At 48.6% G+C, this 18462-nt stretch overlaps 1 protein-coding gene across 6 annotated transcripts in view; it reads right to left on the reverse strand.

Annotated features, from left to right (window-relative positions):
* The window catches only part of ELMO2 (engulfment and cell motility 2), a 63897-nt gene that overhangs the window by 17364 nt on the left and 28071 nt on the right, over positions 1-18462 (reverse strand). For 4 of the 6 annotated variants that reach the window (XM_050918989.1, XM_050918991.1, XM_050918992.1 and 1 more), the window contains exons 9-10: positions 5316-5394; positions 4655-4690 (exon numbers count right to left, since the gene is read on the reverse strand). The exons of 1 other annotated variant lie outside the window; for it this stretch is intronic. In XM_050918989.1, the coding sequence (XP_050774946.1) occupies positions 4655-4690; positions 5316-5394 (115 nt within the window). The remainder of the gene's footprint in view (positions 1-4654; positions 4691-5315; positions 5395-18462) is intronic. One more of the 6 variants, XM_050918994.1, reaches the window with a different exon arrangement.

Genomic DNA, 18462 nt, shown 5'->3' on the forward strand with positions numbered 1-18462 from the left:
TGCAGGAATGTATTTGTCTGCAGAAGTCTTACTGCAATCAGGTAAACAGCCCAGCCAGCATGTTCCGAGCTGACACAAGATTTCCCCGTTTCAACAGCTTATCAATTTCTCAGAACTCTTCCTCTGGAGCTCACATTTCCCTTGTCTCAGCCTCAAAGGTGATTTTTAAGGGGCAGTTTGAGGACAAAACAATGAGCTGATTTTGAGTTACACAAATAGAAAGGAAATAAGTTTCATGCGTGAAGTTTTCAGCTGCTATTTTTGCTCCAGTGGCTTTGTTTCCTAGTGACTCCCTCGGCCTGTACCTCAGTCTGAGGAGCAAAGGCTCTCTAACAGTGCTCTTTCAAATTTAGCAAAGAAGAAGAAGTGAGACATGTTTAAACATCACACATGCTGAGGAGGTGCCTCATCCCAACAGACAGACACGTGAGTCTACTGCAAACCTGTGTGTCTGGGACCAACATGGCCAGCTGACCAGACATCATGCGTATATCAACTAACTTGCCATCTCTCCACAGGTCTAGATGACATACTGGTTAAAATACCAGCAACCTGTTTACAGGAGCAGGTGGAGCTGTGCCAGAGCTAATATAATGGTAGGAGCTTTTCAGAAATTTGCTCTTGGGGCAAGGTCTTTGGATGGGCCTATGATAATAGGAGGCGTACCTATCAGGCCACTTGCCATCTGGAATGGATTCAGCAGAACAGTCCATTTCAGAACCCCTGCACATTGTGAACACTGGTGAACATAGGCTGGGCAAGCCCAGAATTGGATTTGAATATGAAATCATACTTAAATAAATTACACCAGTGCAACCTACCCCTCCTGATCTCCCTTGCACTGTCTCAATTCCCCAAGCCAATCCTGCTAGTTCCAGGCCACACAGGAAGTATGGCAAAATTTACGTTTCAGCCTGCTCCTAGGGTCTTTGTTTTTACTCTTTTGGCTCTATATTGCTGGAGACAGAAACCACTAAGGAAGAGCAGAGTGACACTCTGGCTGATAGCCAAACCACCTAGAGCTGTGAGCTCAGCAGGACTCACACACTAACTATAGTCAAAATGAGTCAGTACTTGGATAGGAGACGTCTGAACATCCAGCTGCTGCAGGAAGTGGTTCAAAAGAGGATACACTGTCCCTTGAATTAGCACGGTTTCTTATTATTTATAATTTCTATTATAATGTCCTTAGAGATTTGTGCCCTACAAACACAAAATAAAGGGACTCCCTGCCCCAGAGACCTTACAGGTTGTACATCTGATGAGACAACAGATGGATAAAGCAGGTAAATGGTTGGAAAGAAAGGAGACAGTGAAACAATCCTGATTAGCATAGCAAGTAGAAGTGTGAGCACACACACACTGCCTAACCACTGTCAAGTGACTGATATTGTCCCTAATGTTCCAGCATAGTCCTGGGGACACTGTGCTGCAGGGAATGGTGAGGGTGACTCTGCAGGGGGCACTTTCCTCTCCAAGTCAGTGTTGTCCCTAATGCCCCAGGATGGTACTGGGGCTCTGTGGGGTTGGAGGTGCTCTTTTGGATTGTTATTACTGTAGTGCTGAGAGCCCTAGTTGTGGACCAGGACCCCAACATATTAGGTGATATACAAAAGATGCAAGGAAAATTTAAGTGATCGTTAAAGATAAGAACATAAGATCCCTTGGAAATGTTATGAGTTGGGTATTAGCCTTGGTATTTGGCCAAACTTCTGGTCACAATTACGTTCTTCCTCCCTGAATTACCTGTGAACTTTCCATTTGAGATGGTAAGCCCACCCATTGTCTGTCTTAGAATATTACATCATGTTTGCTAAGTGCTGTTAAAAGCATCAAGAGAGCCACCTCAGAGGTGGCTGCATTTTTAGCAAGAATAAAGTGCTCTCTGCTGCTACAAATGTCTGCAAAACGCTTTGAGAACCTACCAAATGGAAGTCACTAAATCATACTCTAAACTGCATGCATGGGAGGCCGGTTTGTAGAAATTTTGGTGGTGCCTGGAACCCGTCCTGCCCAAACTGTGCCCCCCCAAAACTCAGCCCTCAACCTGCCCAAGGCTCTGGGAGGGACTTTGGGTGGGGAAGGAGGTCTGGGGTGCGGGCTCTGGGAGGGAGTTTGGGAGGGAGGGGGTGTAGGGGTGGGGCTGGGGAAGAGAGGTTTCGGGTGTGAGAGGGGGCTCAGGGCTATGGCAGGGGGTGGGGGGGCTGAGGGCAGTGGGGTTCATGATGCAGGAGGGGGCTCAGGGTTGGGGCAGACAGGGTGTGGGGGGGATGAGGGATCTGGCTGGGGATGAGGGGTTTGGGAGCGGCTCAGAGCAAGGGTAGGGTTGTAGGGAGTGAGGGCTCTGTCTGGGGCTGGGGATGAGAGGTTTGGGGCATGGGAGGGGGCTATGGCAGAAGGTTGGGGTGTGGGGTGAGGGCTGTGGCTGGGGATGAGGGGTTCATGATGCAGGAGGGGGCTCAGGATTGGGGCAGATGGTTAGGGTTCAGGGGGATGTGGGCTCGGGTTGGGGATGAGGGGTTTAGGGTGTGGGAGGGGCTCAAGGCAAGAGTAGGAGTGTGGGGGGGTGAAGGCTCTGGCTGGGGCTGGGGGGCTTGGGGTGTTGGAGAGGCTTAGGGCTGGGGCAGAGGGTTAGGGTGTGTGAGGAGATGAAAGCTCTGGCTGGGGGTATAGGCTCTGGGGTGGGGCAGGGCTGGGGATGAGTTTGGGGTGCAAGCAGGCTGCTCTGGGACAGGGGTCAGAGAGGACACCCCCCAGCCCTTTCCCTGCCGGCAGCAGTGAGCTCTGGGGGAGGAACCCCCCTTTCCCACCCCCCCAGCAGCACACTGTCACTGCATGTGCTCCTAGGGCCCCTCTCAGGTCCAAGAATCTCCCTCACCTCCCCCGTGGTGGGTGCCAGGGGGTTCTGCGTGTGCCTCCTCCCCTGCTGTTGCCCCTGACTGCAGCCTCACTGGGGGTCGGGGATGGGGCTGCCTTCTTGCCCAGCATGGAGCAGGAGCAGTGACTGTGGGCAGGGGGAGGGGGAACGGGACGGGGGGCTGTGCTGCTGGAGGGCTCCGCCGGAAAAGGAAAGGGTCGTCTTGAGTCAGTCTGCCCTGCAGTCGATATGGGGGGCACTAGGACCCTGCGGCAGCAGTTGCTGCAGGGAGGCAAGCTGCACAGAAGAGGCAGGGATGCTCTGCTCCCTCCAGGGCCCCAGGACATGCATGGGGCCAGCAAGGGGGGAGGTGGGGACACTCAGGGGCAGTGCGGGGGCAGCAAAGGGGGCCAGAGGGAGATCTATCCCCAAACATTGGTGGAGCTGGGTCCCTGGGCTCTGAATATTGCTGGTGCCTGGGCACCACGTGGGTATGGAACTCACCGCCCATGACTGCATGGGCAGCGGGGCACAAGCAACAATCCTGAGGCAGACAGCTGGAGGCTGAAGTGTATTCTTAGGGCACAACTGCTCAAGGGATGGCCCCAGATCAGGCATGACATACACTACAACCTGAGAGCATCAGCATTGAGTACTGTGAATATTCCCCTTCACCTCTGCTATCATAAGGTCTTGTCTACATAGCAAGTTTTCTAGGGCTTGGCTACACGTGTGAGTTACAGCGCAATAAAGCAGCCCCGGGCGCCCTAGCTCACTCCCCGTCCACACTGGCAAGGCATGTAGAGCACTCTGCCTCTGTGGCTACAGCGCTGCTGGTTCTCCACCTCAGCGAGAGGAATAACATTTGCTGCGCCTTGATTACAACACACAGGCGTCAGTGTGAACAAGGTGTTGCATTATTGCGCTCTGACCGGCATCTGGAAATGTCCCATAATCCCCTTAAGTCAAGTGGCCACTCTTGTCACTGTTTTGAACTCCTGTAGGAATGCGGAAATGCCCTTTCAAAGCTCCATTTCTGACAGCTGGCATGCAAGCCATTAGTGTGGAATGCTGTGTGTGAGAGAGAGAGGCGGGGGAGAGCGGGAGTTCTGCAGCTGTCTGAACTTACAAGCCAGCATGCTGACATTCTCTCAGCCCCCCCAAAACCCACTCTCTCTCCCCCCACATACACACAACACACTCCCTGTCACACTCCCTGCTCCCTCTACCATTTGAAAAGCACGTTGCAGTCACTTGCATGCTGGGATAGCTGCCCATAATGCACCGCTCCCAGTGCTTCTGCAAGTGCCCCAAATGTGGCCACGCCAGGGCGCAAGCAGCTGTCAATGTGCACAGACTGCAGCGCTTTCCCTGCTGCGCTCTCCGAAGGCAGGTTTAACTCACAACGCTCTATATCTGCAAGTGTAGCCACACCTCTAGCCTATTTTAAAATCAATCAGAGCTGTAGCACAGACTCAGTTTTAGGCAGTTGAAGGTGGCTTGGACTGTTTTTACTGAACTGGTTCTGGTTTTAAAATTGATTTAGCTGAACGGGTTTTAAAAGTTTCCCCAGTGCAAACAACCCCTTTATGGACCATCGTTATAAATATCCTCTATGCCAACTAAAGTCAAGCAGACCCTCCCTATGGTTCCTCCAGCACCATCCCCCGGACCACCCCTCACCTCCAATCCCCATGCAGCACCTCTGGCACTAGGACAGACAGCTGGAGGCTAACTACCTAGGATGCCTACAGCTCAGCAGGCATCTGACCCTCCCCCAGGGCTGGAGTTACTTACAGTGACAGGCAGGTCTAGCGGGTTAAGGAGCTTGTCCTGCTGGCAGAAAGCAAAAGGCACAAAGAAAAGCAGATAAAGGAGTTAGCTCAGAGCCCAAAGCACGGGCACAAACAGGGCACTGGAGGAGGAAGAGCTAACAGAGCAAAGCTTCACAACACAGACGTATGCACACCCCACATCTAACTAAGGTCTTGGGGCGCCTCAAGCAGAGCAGAGATCTTACTTTTCTTATGCATGTCATGGGGACACGCTCATGGGACTCAGATTGTGTGTGCATGCTGGACAGTCCCATGGGGCTCCTAACTTCCCCACCCCGTGCTGCACTCCCACGTGGCATTTCCACAGGACTCAGTTTCTCCAAAGGGTGTCCATGCTCTACACACAATCGCTCTATGCTTCTCCCTCCAGCAACACCCCATTTTCCTGTTGGACATGCCCCACACCAGCAGCTTTCTGCTCCAGTCAATCTCTCTATTGGAATCGCCGCATTCCCCCCAGGCTGAACCACTGCAAGAGAGTCCCACAGCAATAGAAAGAGCTTGGCTGAGTCTGGGCCCCATTCTGCTTAGACACAGGGACTTCTCAGATGTTGCAGGTGCCAAACAAGCAGTCAGCCATTAATCAGGCCTGGGGCTTTGGCTAAAGAAAGGAGGTCACAGACCTGTCTCTTGTCCTCAGGCGCCTTCAGGAAGAGGGCATTGATCAGGGCAATGGCATACGTCTGAATCTCCTGGTTTGAGCTGCAGGGACAGAGACACACGGAGAACTGGAGATGAAAGAAGCAGCTAGTGTTTGCAGAACTGGCTGTCACTTCACCCCATCTATTCCAGGATATCTGGAGGCAGGATCTGCGCTGGTGCAGCTCCTCAGGACAGTACCCAACTATTTTTACCACCACATCATCTAGCTTTGCTCAGAACACCACTAAACTGACAGATAGAAACTGCTCTAGTCAGGGGAAAATACACTATGACATGCTCCCAAACATGGTCTACACTATTTCTTCTGGCTCACATGACAGGGACACTGTATCAAGAGTTTACAAACCATTCTCAAGCCCAACAACCTTTGGCCTCAGTCTCTGAAGAAACTCAAACTGCAGCAACTGCCAGAAGCAGTATCCACATTCTGAACAATGCAGCTCATGGGACTCAGGGGCCAGAGCCTCAACCTCTGGGCTATGGGAGCTGGGGGTTGTAAAATTACAGGCCCTGACTCATTAGCCTAGACTTTTCATGAGGAGGACAAGGAGGCTCCATGGGAAAGGCTGAACAAGGGGAGAGGTTGTGATGGGTCACTCAGGTCGGGGGAGGAGCTGGAGGGGGCATGGTAGCCAGCCCCATGTGTGGCACAGAGTTGAACACACAAAAATAAAAAGAGAGTGAAGACATGAAGCAAAACGAGACAGGAGCAGCAGCTGGCTCTCTGGTGGGAAGTGAATAAAAATCATGATTAAAAAGTTTTAGATTTTTAAAAATTTAATTAAAAAAATTAAAAATGAGATATTTTATTTACATGTTATTAGTTCTTTACTTTCTCCTCATTTCATAGTCTTACATTATTAATAATGATGTTTTGTACTTGTTTATATAATTAGTATCCTAACAGTTTGTGGCATTTCAGGTTTATTTAAGAGGTTTTTTCTCTTAAGAAGCTTCAGCCCTGAAATGAAGCATCTCTGATCTTTGCTAGTATATTTTGTTGAGAACATAAAAAACTCAAACATGAACTCAATAAAGCAAATAGTCAGTGCTATATCTGCAACTAGAGCTCAGCGAAATATTTCGAGCAAACAGTTTATTTCCTGAAAAAGGCAGTGGCGATGCCCTCCTTACAAAACTTTTAGCAGCCAGTGACTGGGCACTTACCTGGGATGTGGGCAACTGTGATAGAATACACTGCTGGGTTCACACCCTACACACTATTGTAATAATGTTTGTACATGGCATGTCTCGAGGCATTTAAATACTCATAATTTGCTTATCAATATCATGGCAAAATGCACATAGTGGTGCAATATGTGAAATTATAAACAAAAGCTGAGATCTTGACTACAAGTATGCAGGGCCGGCTTTAGGCCGATTCGCCCAATTCCCAGGAATCGGGCCCCGCGCCTTAGATACTTTTTTTTTTTTTTTAAACTTACCCGAGTCCCTCGCTGCGATCTGCTCAGGGGTCTTCCGTGGTCCTGCTCCCTTGAGCGAAGCGCAGGAGGGAGCGCGGCAAGCCCCGCTCTCCCGGCTGGAGCCCCGGCCGGAGGGCGGCAAGCCCCGCTCTCCCGGCTGGAGCCCCGGCCGGAGGGCGGCAAGCCCCGCTCTCCCGGCTGGAGCCCCGGCCGGAGGGCGGCAAGCCCCAAGGCCCCGCTCTCCTGGCTGGAGCCCCGGCCGGAGCATGGCAAGCCCCAAGGCCCCGCTCTCCTGGCTGGAGCTCTGGGCCTTTAAATAGCCTCCAGAGCCCTGGGGTAGTGATGGGCTCCGGGGGCTATTTAAAGGGTCACGGCTCCAGCTGTCTGCCTCTGCCACCCCAGTCCTTTAAATAGCCGCCAGAGCCCGGCCACCCCCATGCATTCCCCAGGGCTCCGGCAGCTATTTAAAAGGTCCAGGGCGGGGTAGAAGCTGGGGAGCCCCGGGCCCTTTAAATAGCCCCAAAGCCCTGGGATAGCAGGGAGCTTGGGGGCTATTTAAAGGGGTGGGGCTCCAGCTGCCTCTGCTGCACCCCCTGCCCTGCCCACACCAGCCCTGCTCCCCCTGCCTGCAGCCAGCTCTGCAACCCTTGCCCACAGCCAGTCCCCTGTCAAACCCCCTGCTGTGTCTCCAATCAACCCCTGCCACACACCCCTATGGCCCTGCCCAAAGCGAGCCAGCCCCACATACACTGCTGTCCGCACCAGCCCTGCACACCCTGCCCTGTCTCCAGCCAACCCCTGCTGCACCCCCCTGCCTGAAGCCAGCCAGTCTCACACTCCTCTGTCTCCAGCCCTGCCAACCCCTGCTGCATCCCCCTGTGGCCCTGCCTGAAGCCAGCCCGCCCCACACACCCCCTATCTCCAACCAGCCCCGCACCCCTTGCCCTGCCTCCAGCGAGCCCCATGTCCACTTGTGCCCTGCAGTTCCCACGGCAGTAACCCTGCACACCTGCTTCAATGAGGGGGGCAGGGAGCAGCTGGGACCCACACACGTGAAATGGCAGTCATTAATAACCAATCAACAGCATATATGATGCAATGTACATAACATATAATTTTAGTATTTATATAGTTATGGAAAGTAAATAATACATGAAAGAAATGAAAGGCTTTTTTTTCCCCACTTTTTTTTTAAGTCATCCCTGCCAGGGCCCTGCCGAAAATGTTCGAATTGGGCCCCGCACTTCCTAAAGCCGGCCCTGCAAGTATGTTTCCCAGAGAAGTCTGGGAAATAACCAACCAATTCCTCAGAGACAAAGGGCAAACTGATACCTCAGCCAGGTGTAAACAAGGCTGATGGACCATTACCTGCTAAGCGGCCATGCTTTGACAGGAAAGGAGGCAGGGGCAAAAAAATCTACATCTTTGCAAAGAAACCGCATGATTTTCCTTCCACACAGACTGCCTGTCACCTTGCTCCCAGCTGGAAATGCTTCTCAAAGGGGGACAGAACTATAAAAGAAGGGGAAGACACCCCAAGGTATTCCCCCCACCCATGCCCATCAATTCACTACGATGGAACAAAGGAAGCAGCCATTAGATTGCAGGAGGGCTCCTGACCTAAGAAGTTTGGTCAGTAAAACTGCTGAGAACATGTGGTGAGAAAAATGTGGCTTTAAATTTAACATTGTTTGTTAAGTATCAGAGGGGTAGCCGTGTTAGTCTGGATCTGTAAAAGCAGCAAAGAATCCTGTGGCACTTTATAGACTAACGGACGTTTTGGAGCATGAGCTTTCGTGGGTGAATACCTACTTCCTTAGATGCATGTAGTGGAAATTTCCAGGGGCAGGTATATATATGCTAGCAAGCAAGCTAGAGGTAACGAGGTCAGTTCAATCAGGGAGGATGAGGCCATGTTCTAGCAGTTGAGGTGTGAAAACCAAGAGAGGAGAAACTGGTTCTGTAGTTGGCAAGCCATTCACAGTCTTTGTTCAATCCTGAGCTGATGGTGTCAAATTTTCAGATGAACTGAAGCTCAGCAGTTTCTCTTTGAAGTCTGGTCCTGAAGTTTTTTTGCTGCAGGATGGCCACCTTAAGGTCTGCTATAGTGTGGCCAGGGAGGCTGAAGTGTTCTCCTACAGGTTTTTGTATATTGCCATTCCTAATGTCTGATTTGTGTCCATTTATCCTTTTCCGTAGAGACTGTCCAGTTTGGCCGATGTACATAGCAGAGGGGCATTTCTGGCATATGATGGCGTATATTACATTGGTGGATGTGCAGGTGAATGAACCAGTGATGGTGCGGCTGATCTGGTTAGGTCCTGTGATGGTGTCGCTGGTGTAGATATGTGGGCAGAGTTGGCATCGAGGTTTGTTGCATGGATTGGTTCCTGAGCTAGAGTTATTATGGTGCGGTGTGCAGTTACTGGTGAGAATATGTTTCAGGTTGGCAGGTTGTCTGTGGGCAAGGACTGGCCTGCCACCCAAGGCCTGTGAAAGTGTGGGATCATTGTCCAGGATGGGTTGTAGATCCTTGATGATGCATTGGAGGGGTTTTACACACCTCAACTGCTAGAACAGGGCCTCATCCTCCCTGATTGAACTGACCTCATTACCTCTAGCTTGCTTGCTAGCATATATATACCTGCCCCTGGAAATTTCCACTACATGCATCTGAGGAAGTGGGTATTCACCCATGAAAGCTCATGCTCCAAAACGTCTGTTAGTCTATAAGGTGCCACAGGATGCATTGTTTGTTAAGTTAGGCTATGTCTTCACTAGCACTTTTGTCGGTCAGGGATGTGGAAAAAACAAACAAACAACAAAACCGCACACCCCTGACTGACATAAGTTACAACAGAAGTGCTGGTGTGCACAGTGCTACGTCAGCAGGAGATCGTCTCCCACCACCATAGCACTTGTTGGAGGTGGTTTAATTGCGCTGACAGGAGAGCTCTCTCCCAGCCGCATAGAGAGGCTACATGGGAGACCTCACAACAGCAGCGGTACAGCTGTGCCATAATGTCTGTAGTGTAGACATAGTCTTAAGCACCAGTAAGTGTTTCATCCTTATTTTTCTTGTAACCGTTTCTTGCTTTTATGCCTCATTGCTTGTACTCACTTAATATCTCTCTCTTTGTAGTTAATAAATTTGTCTTAAAGGATTAACAAACTTAATATTTCTGGACTGTGTGCAAGGGCGCTGGACAGTGCACAACATACAGAGCATTGCCAGCAGATTGAAGGATGTGATCATTCCACTCTATTCGGCATTGGTGAGGCCTCATCTGGAGTACTGTGTCCAGTTTTGGGCCCCACACTACAAGGACATGGAAAAATTGGAACGAGTCGAGTGCAGGGCAACAAATATGATTAGTGGGCTGGAGCACATGACTTATGAGGAGAGGCTGAGGGAACTGGGATTATTTAGTCTGCAAAAGAGAAGAATGAGGGGGGATTTGATAGCTGCTTTCAACTACCTGAAAGGGGGTTCCACAGAGGATAGATCTAGACTGTTCTCAGTGGTACCAGATGACAGAACAAGGAATAATGGTCTCAAGTTGCAGTGGGGGAGGTTTAGGTTGGATATTGGGAAAAACTTTTTCACTAGGAGGGTGGTGAAGCACTGGAATGGGTTACCTAGGGAGGTGGCGGACTCTCCTTCCTTAGAGGTTTTTAATGTCAGGCTTGACAAAGCCTGGGATGATTTAGTTGGGGATTGGTCTTGCTTTGAGCCGAGGGTTGGACTAGATGACCTCCTGAGGTCCCTTCCAACCCTGATATTCTATGATTCCATAATTTCTGGGGCAAAGTACTAGACCGGGAGTATATCAGAGTCACCCTGCAATATAACCAAGGCTGGTGAAAGCCAGGTGATGAGCATGCTGCAGTTACAGAGACACATCTGGGAGTGGCCTGCATGCTGGTGGCTGCTTGTGAGCAGTCTAGGTTGGAGACTATAACAGCAAGACATTGTAAGGCACCCCAGGTTACAGGGAAGGGAGTCACACAGCTCCTCAATGGTCTAACTTATACCCAGGCATGTCACAGTGACCAAGGTTCAATTCCCCATTGTGTGTGATGTGGAGAAGAGATTTGAACTTGGATCTCCCACAGGACAGGAGAACACCCTAGCCACTGGACTAGGGGATAGTCTGAGGTGCTGGGAGGGTCTCCCTCTCTCCTATTGAAGCTATTCTACTATGTATAAATAGTTATTGGAGTATGGACTTGAACTTGGTCTCCTGCATCCTAGATTAATGCCCTGACCACCCGGTTATGCAGTCATCTGAAGTTTTCCGACAGCCAGGGCACTCATGGTCAGGGCATATTTGAGTTTGTGATGTTCTCACAACAAAATATACCAACAAAGATCAGAGATGCTTCATTTCAGGGCTGAAACTTTTTAAGAGAAAAAACCTCAAATGCCACAAACTAATTATGCAAACAAGTAAAAAACCTCATCATTAATGTAAGACTATAAAATTCATTCCCTGCTCCAAAAACTATTTTCTTATTGCTACACAATGGAATAGCTTGAACAGGAAAGGCTGAGAGAGACCCAGACTAGAATATCCCAGAGCCCAGTGGCTAGGGTGCTCTCCTGCAATGTTCAAATTTCAGGTAGAGGAGGGAACTGAACCTGGGACTCCCACATCCAAGCTACGTGCCCCAAACACTGAGTCAAGAGTTAGAAAGGAATGCACCGTCACCTCCACATCCCCTTAAAAATGCCCCAAATAAAATATTTTTGGTCAAAAGACTTTTTTAGTTCAACCTGAAACTGATTTTTTTCAATTTGCCAATTTTTTTTCACAATTTTTGGATTTGACTGGACCCAAACCTGGTATTTTTATATTTTTCAGAACTGCAAAGTAAGTTATTCACCCAGCTCTATTGGAAACAGGCACCATCTTCCAATTTGTCAAATATCCACAAATAAAAGCTCAAGGGCTTTAACTAGGCAATGCTCCTCCCTCAGGGTTTGCAGTGGCTGGACATCTTCTGGATGAAGTGATTCAAGAGGAGCTGAAATGTCTTTAGATGTAATGTGCACAATGCATCTATTGTGTATGCTATAGTCACTCCTGAGGGAGAAGCTGCTTACTTGTGTGACAGGCACAATAGCTCCAGTCATCCACATGTATCTGAATATCTGACTGATCGCTAATAATACAGTCAGAGGTGAAAGAAAATATGATGCCATGTGATTAGCTTTGTGACAATAAATGTAGTCAGTATGGTTAAGTTAAGCAGATCTTTGCAAGAAAAATCACAGTAACACGCATTCTAGAATTATTCTCAAAAGTTTTGAGACGAAAGATGCCAAAACATATTAGCAGCTGTGGTCCCAATACTGCATGCAATGCACATGGGCAGACCCCAGCACATGCATGGACCCCCCACTGACTCTCATGGTGCTCAGCACACGTGGATTCAGCTGCAGGTGTGGGTTTAATGGGATTAAACAATTTTGCAACAACCACCTTGCAGCTGCCAATCACAAAACAAGAAGGTAGCCGTGCATTTGTCAGACGTTAAGTTGATTGTCCTCAAGCAATTCTGAAAGCACAGAGGGCATCCTCAGGGAATGCAAATATTAGGACTCCTTGGTAACTGGCCTGTGATTTTTGATCATGCATTGTAATTAAAGCTGAATGTGTTACATTATGAAATATTCATGTTAATATCAATGTTTGCAAGTTTGTATATACAACGTTCACAAGTTTTAACTTTGTTAATGTACTGAAGTACTAAACAACTTTTCATTGGTAACACTTGTCATAAACAGATAGCTAAGGGTTAATGTCTCTTTCACCTGAAAAAAAAGTAACCTGAAGCACCTGACCAGAGGACCAATCAGAAAACAGGATTTTTTCAACTCTGGGTGGAGGGAAGTTTGTGTGTGAGTCCTTTGTTCTTTGTTTTCTGTCTGCCTGTATACTCTCTCAGCTATGAGGGGATTTCTATTTCCTGCTTTCTAATCTTCTGTTTCCCAGTTGTAAGTACCAAAGATCAGATAGGAATTTATATGTTCTTTTGTATTTACATGTCTATAGTTGCTGGAGCGCTTTAAATTGTATTCTTTTTAAATAAGGCTGTTTATTCATATTTCTTTTAAGCAACTGACCCTGTATTTGTCATCTTAATACAGAGAGACCATTTGTATGTATTTTTCTTTCTTTTAAGACCTGTTGGAGTTTTTCTTTAGTGAGGAACTCCAGGAAATTGGGTCTGCAGCTCACCAGGGAATTGGTGGGAGGAAGAAGTCAGGGGAAGATCTGTGGGTGTTAGATTTACTAGCCTAACTTTGCATTCCCTCTGGGTGAAGAGGGAAGTGCTTTTTGTTTCCAGGACTGAAATTAGAGAGGGTGGACTCCCTCTGTTTAGATTCACGGAGGTTGCTTCTGTGTATCTCTCCAGGAACACCTGGAGGGGGGAAAGGGAAAAGGTTTATTTCCCTTTGTTGTAAGACTCAAGGGATTTGGGTCTTGGGGTCCCCAGGGAAGGTTTTTGTGGGGACCAGAGTGCCCCAAAACACTCTAATTTTTTGGGTGGTGGCAGCAGTACCAGGTCCAAGCTGGTAACTAAGCTTGGAGGTTTTCATGTTAACCCCCATATTTTGGAAGCTAAGGTCCAAATCTGGGACTAGGTTATTGACATGAGTGGCAGCGTTGGGAAAGATAGAATCCAGAAGCCAGTAGGAATATTATATTTTTCTTTTCTCTGCTAGGGGCTTTTTAGCAGAGAGAAACAGTTTGGTTTTAAAAGGGAACCAGAGAGAATTTTTTTTCTGCTCTCTCTGGCAGTTTTTGGCTTGCATATTAAGCAAGGAACCATTAAGCTGTGACAAACAGGTCTTTTGTCAGACAATAGCACTCCCATTGAGAGTCATTACCAGCACTATACACATGCAAATAAAGTGGTTTTTCTGGTTTACTTTACATTGAAAAAATTAGCTAAAGGAAGAAAGGGAAAAAGGCACTGTTGCTAGGCAGACCCCAGGAGGCAACAGAGCCTGCAGTTCAGAAGATAAACACCGGAGGGCACCCCAACACAAGAAAACAAGATGTCACGAAAACCAGAGGCAGTACAGCTCGAAGCAATGGAAAAACAGATAGAACTGCTCAGAACACAGATGGCCAGAGACGAGGCAACTCACAAACAAGAGATGGAAAGGCTACAAAAACAAGAAGAAGCCAACAATGCAGCCCACCAACAAGAGTTGGAAAAATAGAGGGAGACCCACCGACAGGCCATGGAATTAGAAAAGGCTAAGCAACCTGCTCCAGCCAACTCTAACAATCCTGCGCCAATTATTGTTCCACAGCACAGGAAATTTCCCACCTACAAGGCAGGTGATGACACCGAGGCCTTCTTGGAAAATTTTGAAAGAGCCTGTCTTGGGTACAGCATCCCTGAAGACCAGTACATGGTAGAATTGAGGCCACAGCTCAGTGGACCTTTAGCAGAGGTGGCAGCTGAAATGCCTAAAGAGAACATGAACGACTATAAACTTTTTCAAACCAAGGCCAGATACAGAATGGGGATAACCCCGGATCATGCCCGTCGGCGTTTCAGAACCCAAGAGTGGAAACCAGATGTGTCATTTCCCAAACACGCCTACTACGTTGGGAAAAATTATGAGGCCTGGATATCAGGACACAATGTTAAAACCTTGGAAGAACTGCACCTCCTCATACAAATGGAGCAGTTCTTGGATGGTGTTCCTGAGGACATAACACGGTACATACAAGATGGAAAACCCAAAAATCTCGCTGAGGCGGGGGAGATTGAAGCCAGATGGATGAAAGTGGCAGAAAGCAAGAAAGCTACTATCAAGGGGAACGAATACCCCAGGGGGCACACCAACCATAAACCCTACAACCAAGGGCAGCCAAAAACCCCACCTACAACCCAAGTAAAGCCACAGACACAGTATTCTTCCACCTCACCAGTCTCCAGTAACTCACCTCGGCCCAGTGACCCATCAGATGGAAGATGCTTTAAGTGTAATGAACTGAGACATATCAAGGCCAACTGTCCAAAGAACGCCATCCGAGTGCAGTTCATTACACCACCATCACCCAAAAGATCCCCAGGCCCGGATGCCTCTCAAATACCCTTGGAGTGAAGGGAAAATTTGAGAGTGGGCGGAAAGAAGGTTACTGCGTGGAGAGACACGGGAGCACAAGTGTCAGCTATCCACCAATCCTTCGTAGACCCCAAATTAATCAACCCAAAGGCCTAAGTGACAATTTACCCCTTCATGTCACAAGCTGTAGACTTGCCTACAGCTGAACTGCCTGTCCAGTACAAAGGCTGGTCAGGAATGTGGACTTTTGCAGTCTATGACAATTATCCTATCCCCATGCTACTGGGGGAAGACTTGGCCAACCAGGTGAAGCGGACCAAGAGAGTGGGAATGGTTACACGTAGCCAAACCAGGCAAGCTTCCAGACCCATTCCTGTTCCTGAGCCGTCCACAGACACCCCGTCTGTGTTACCAGAGGCCCAGACAGAGGTAGTGGACCCGGATACCATGCCAACCACTGAAACAGCCACAGCACCTCCAGTCCCAGGCCCGGAACTGGAACAGCAACCAGCACCAGCAAGTGCAACCACATCTTCAAACTCAACGCCAGAGGGCACCAGCGAGCCAGAACTGGCAGAAGCAACAAACAGCCATACCCAAAAGGCTCAGCCAGAGCCTGAAATACCCTCAGGTGCACCAGCGGAGAGCGGTTCACAAGCAACACAAACAACCCCATCACCTACATCGCTTCCAGAGGGACCAAGCCCAAGTCCACAGTCTGAGGAAGAACTGGTAACCCCAGCCTCAAGGGAACAGTTCCAGACTGAGCAGGAAGCAGATAACAGCCTTCAGAAAGCTTGGGCAGCGGCACGGAGCACCCCACCGCCTTTCAGCTCTTCTAATCGATCCCGGTTTGTTATAAACCAAGGACTTTTATACAAGAAGATTCTTTCTGGTGAACACCGGAAAGAATGGCAGCCGCAAAAACAGTTGGTGGTTCCAACTAAGTACCGGGGGAAGCTCTTAAGCTTAGCCCATGATCATCCCAGTGGCCATGCTGGGGTGAACAAAACCAAGGACCGGTTGGGGAAGTCCTTCCACTGGGAAGGGATGGGCAAGGACGTTGCCAAGTATGTCCGGTCTTGTAAGGTATGCCAAAGAGTGGGAAAACCCCAAGACCAGGTCAAGACCCCTCTCCAGCCACTCCCCATAATTAAGGTCCCATTTCAGCGAGTAGCTGTGGATATTCTGGGTCCTTTCCCAAAAAAAACACCCAGAGGAAAGCAGTACATACGGACTTTAGTGGACTTTGCTACCCAATGGCCGGAAGCAGTAGCTCTAGGCAACACCAGGGCTAACACTGTGTGCCTGGCCCTAACAGACATTTTTGCCAGGGTAGGTTGGCCCTCCGACATCCTTACTGATTCAGGATCTAATTTCCTGGCAGGGACCATGCAAAAACTGTGGGACACGCATGGGGTGAACCACTTGGTTGCCACCCCGTACCACCATCAAACCAATGGCCTGGTAAAAAGGTTTAATGGAACTTTGGGGGCCATAATACGTAAATTCGTCAACGAATACTCCAATAATTGGCACCTAGTGTTGCAGCAGTTGCTGTTTGCCTACAGGGCTGTACCACATCCCAGTTTAGGATTTTCACCGTTTGAACTTGTGTATGGTCACGAGGTTAAAGGGCCATTCACGGTCCAAAAGCGCCTGGGAACTGTGAACTACCTCATAGCATTTCCCAATTCCTCACTAAAGCCTAGAGTGTACCATGTTAATTCTCTCAAGCCTTTCTATTCCAGAGACTTACAGGTTTGTCAGTTTACAGTCCAGGGAAATGATGCTGAGTGGTCTGACGGTGTCTACTACGACGGGAAAAAAAACGGTGGCATGGAAGAGGTGAACCTCTCAACCACCCTGAAACGTCTGCAGCGGCGACAAATCAAGGAGCTGTGCACTAGCTTCGCCCCATTGTTCTCAGCCACCCCAAGACGAACTGAACGGGCATACCGCTCCATTGACACAGGTAATGCTCACCCACTCAGAACCCCACCCTACCGGGTGTCTCCTCATGCCCAAGCTGCTATAGAACGGAAAATCCCAAACATGCTACAGATGGGTATAATCCGCTCATCTACCAGTGCATGGGCATCTCCAGTGGTTCTGGTACCCAAACCAGATGGGGAAATACGCTTTTGGGTGAACTACCGTAAGCTAAATGCGGTAACTCGTCCAGACAACTATCCAATGCCACGCACCGATAAGCTATTAAAAAAGTTAAAACGTGCCCAGTTCATCTCTACAATAAACTTAACCAAGGGGTACTGGCAAGTACCGCTAAATGAGCATGCCAAGAAAAGGTCAGCATTCGTCACCCATGTGGGGGTGTATGAATTTAATGTCCTTCCTTTCGGCCTTCAAAATGCACCCGCCACCTTCCAAAGGCTGGTAAATGGTCTACTAGCAGAACTAAAAAAATATGCAGTTGCCTACCTCAATAATGTGGCCATTTTTTCGGACTCCTGGCCCGAACACCTACTACACCTGAAAAAGGTCTTTAAGCGCATCAGGCAGGCCGGACTAACTGTTAAGGCCAAAAAGTGTCAAATAGGCCAAAACAAAGTAACTTACCTGGGGCACCAGGTGGGTCGAGGAACCATAAACCCCCTACAGGCCAAGGTGGATGCTATCCAAAAGTGGCCTGTCCCAAGGTCAAAGAAACAGGTCCAATCCTTCTTAGGCTTGGCCGGGTACTACAGGCGATTTGTACCACACTACAGCCAAATCGCTGCCCCACTGACCGACCTGACCAAAAAGACCCAGCCAAATGCAGTTAAGTAAACTAATAAGTGTCAAAAGGCCTTTACCCAACTTAAGGCAACGCTCATGTCTGACCCTGTGCTCAGGGCCCCGGATTTTAACAAGCCATTCCTAGTAACCACGGATGCATCTAAGCGTGGTATAGGAGCAGTTCTCATGCAGGAAGCAACAAATCACAACTTCCATCCTGTCGTGTTTCTCAGCAAGAAACTGTCTAAAAGAAAAACTCACTGGTCAGTCAGTAAAAAGAAATGCTATGCCATTGTGTATGCCCTGAAAAAGCTACGCCCATATGTTTGGGGACGGCGGTTCCAGCTACAAACTGACCATGCTGCACTAAAGTGGCTTCATACTGCCAAGGGGAACAACAAAAAACTTCTTCGTTAAAGCTTAGCTCTTCAAAATTTTAATTTTAAAATTCAGCACATCTCAGAAGCTTCTAACAAAGTAGCTGATGCACTCTCCCGTAAAAGTTTCCCAAAATCCAGTAGTTAAAAAGTGTTCTTAAATTGTAAAAGTCTGTTAGTTATATAGTTAGTGGTATATGTAAAGGTGCATGTGTTGTATTAATCTGTTTATTTTAAAGTTCTAGAAAAAAATCGCCGCCAGTGAGCTTCCCCACTGTCTGCAATTTGGAGGGCGTGTCATAAACAGATAGCTAAGGGTTAATGTCTCTTTCACCTGAAAAAAAAGTAACCTGAAGCACCTGACCAGAGGACCAAATCAGAAAACAGGATTTTTTCAACTCTGGGTGGAGGGAAGTTTGTGTGTGAGTCCTTTGTTCTTTGTTTTCTGCCTGCCTGTATACTCTCTCAGCTA

The sequence above is a fragment of the Gopherus flavomarginatus genome, chromosome 11 (genome assembly GCF_025201925.1).
Source record: "Gopherus flavomarginatus isolate rGopFla2 chromosome 11, rGopFla2.mat.asm, whole genome shotgun sequence".
Classification (NCBI taxonomy): Eukaryota; Metazoa; Chordata; order Testudines; family Testudinidae; genus Gopherus; species Gopherus flavomarginatus.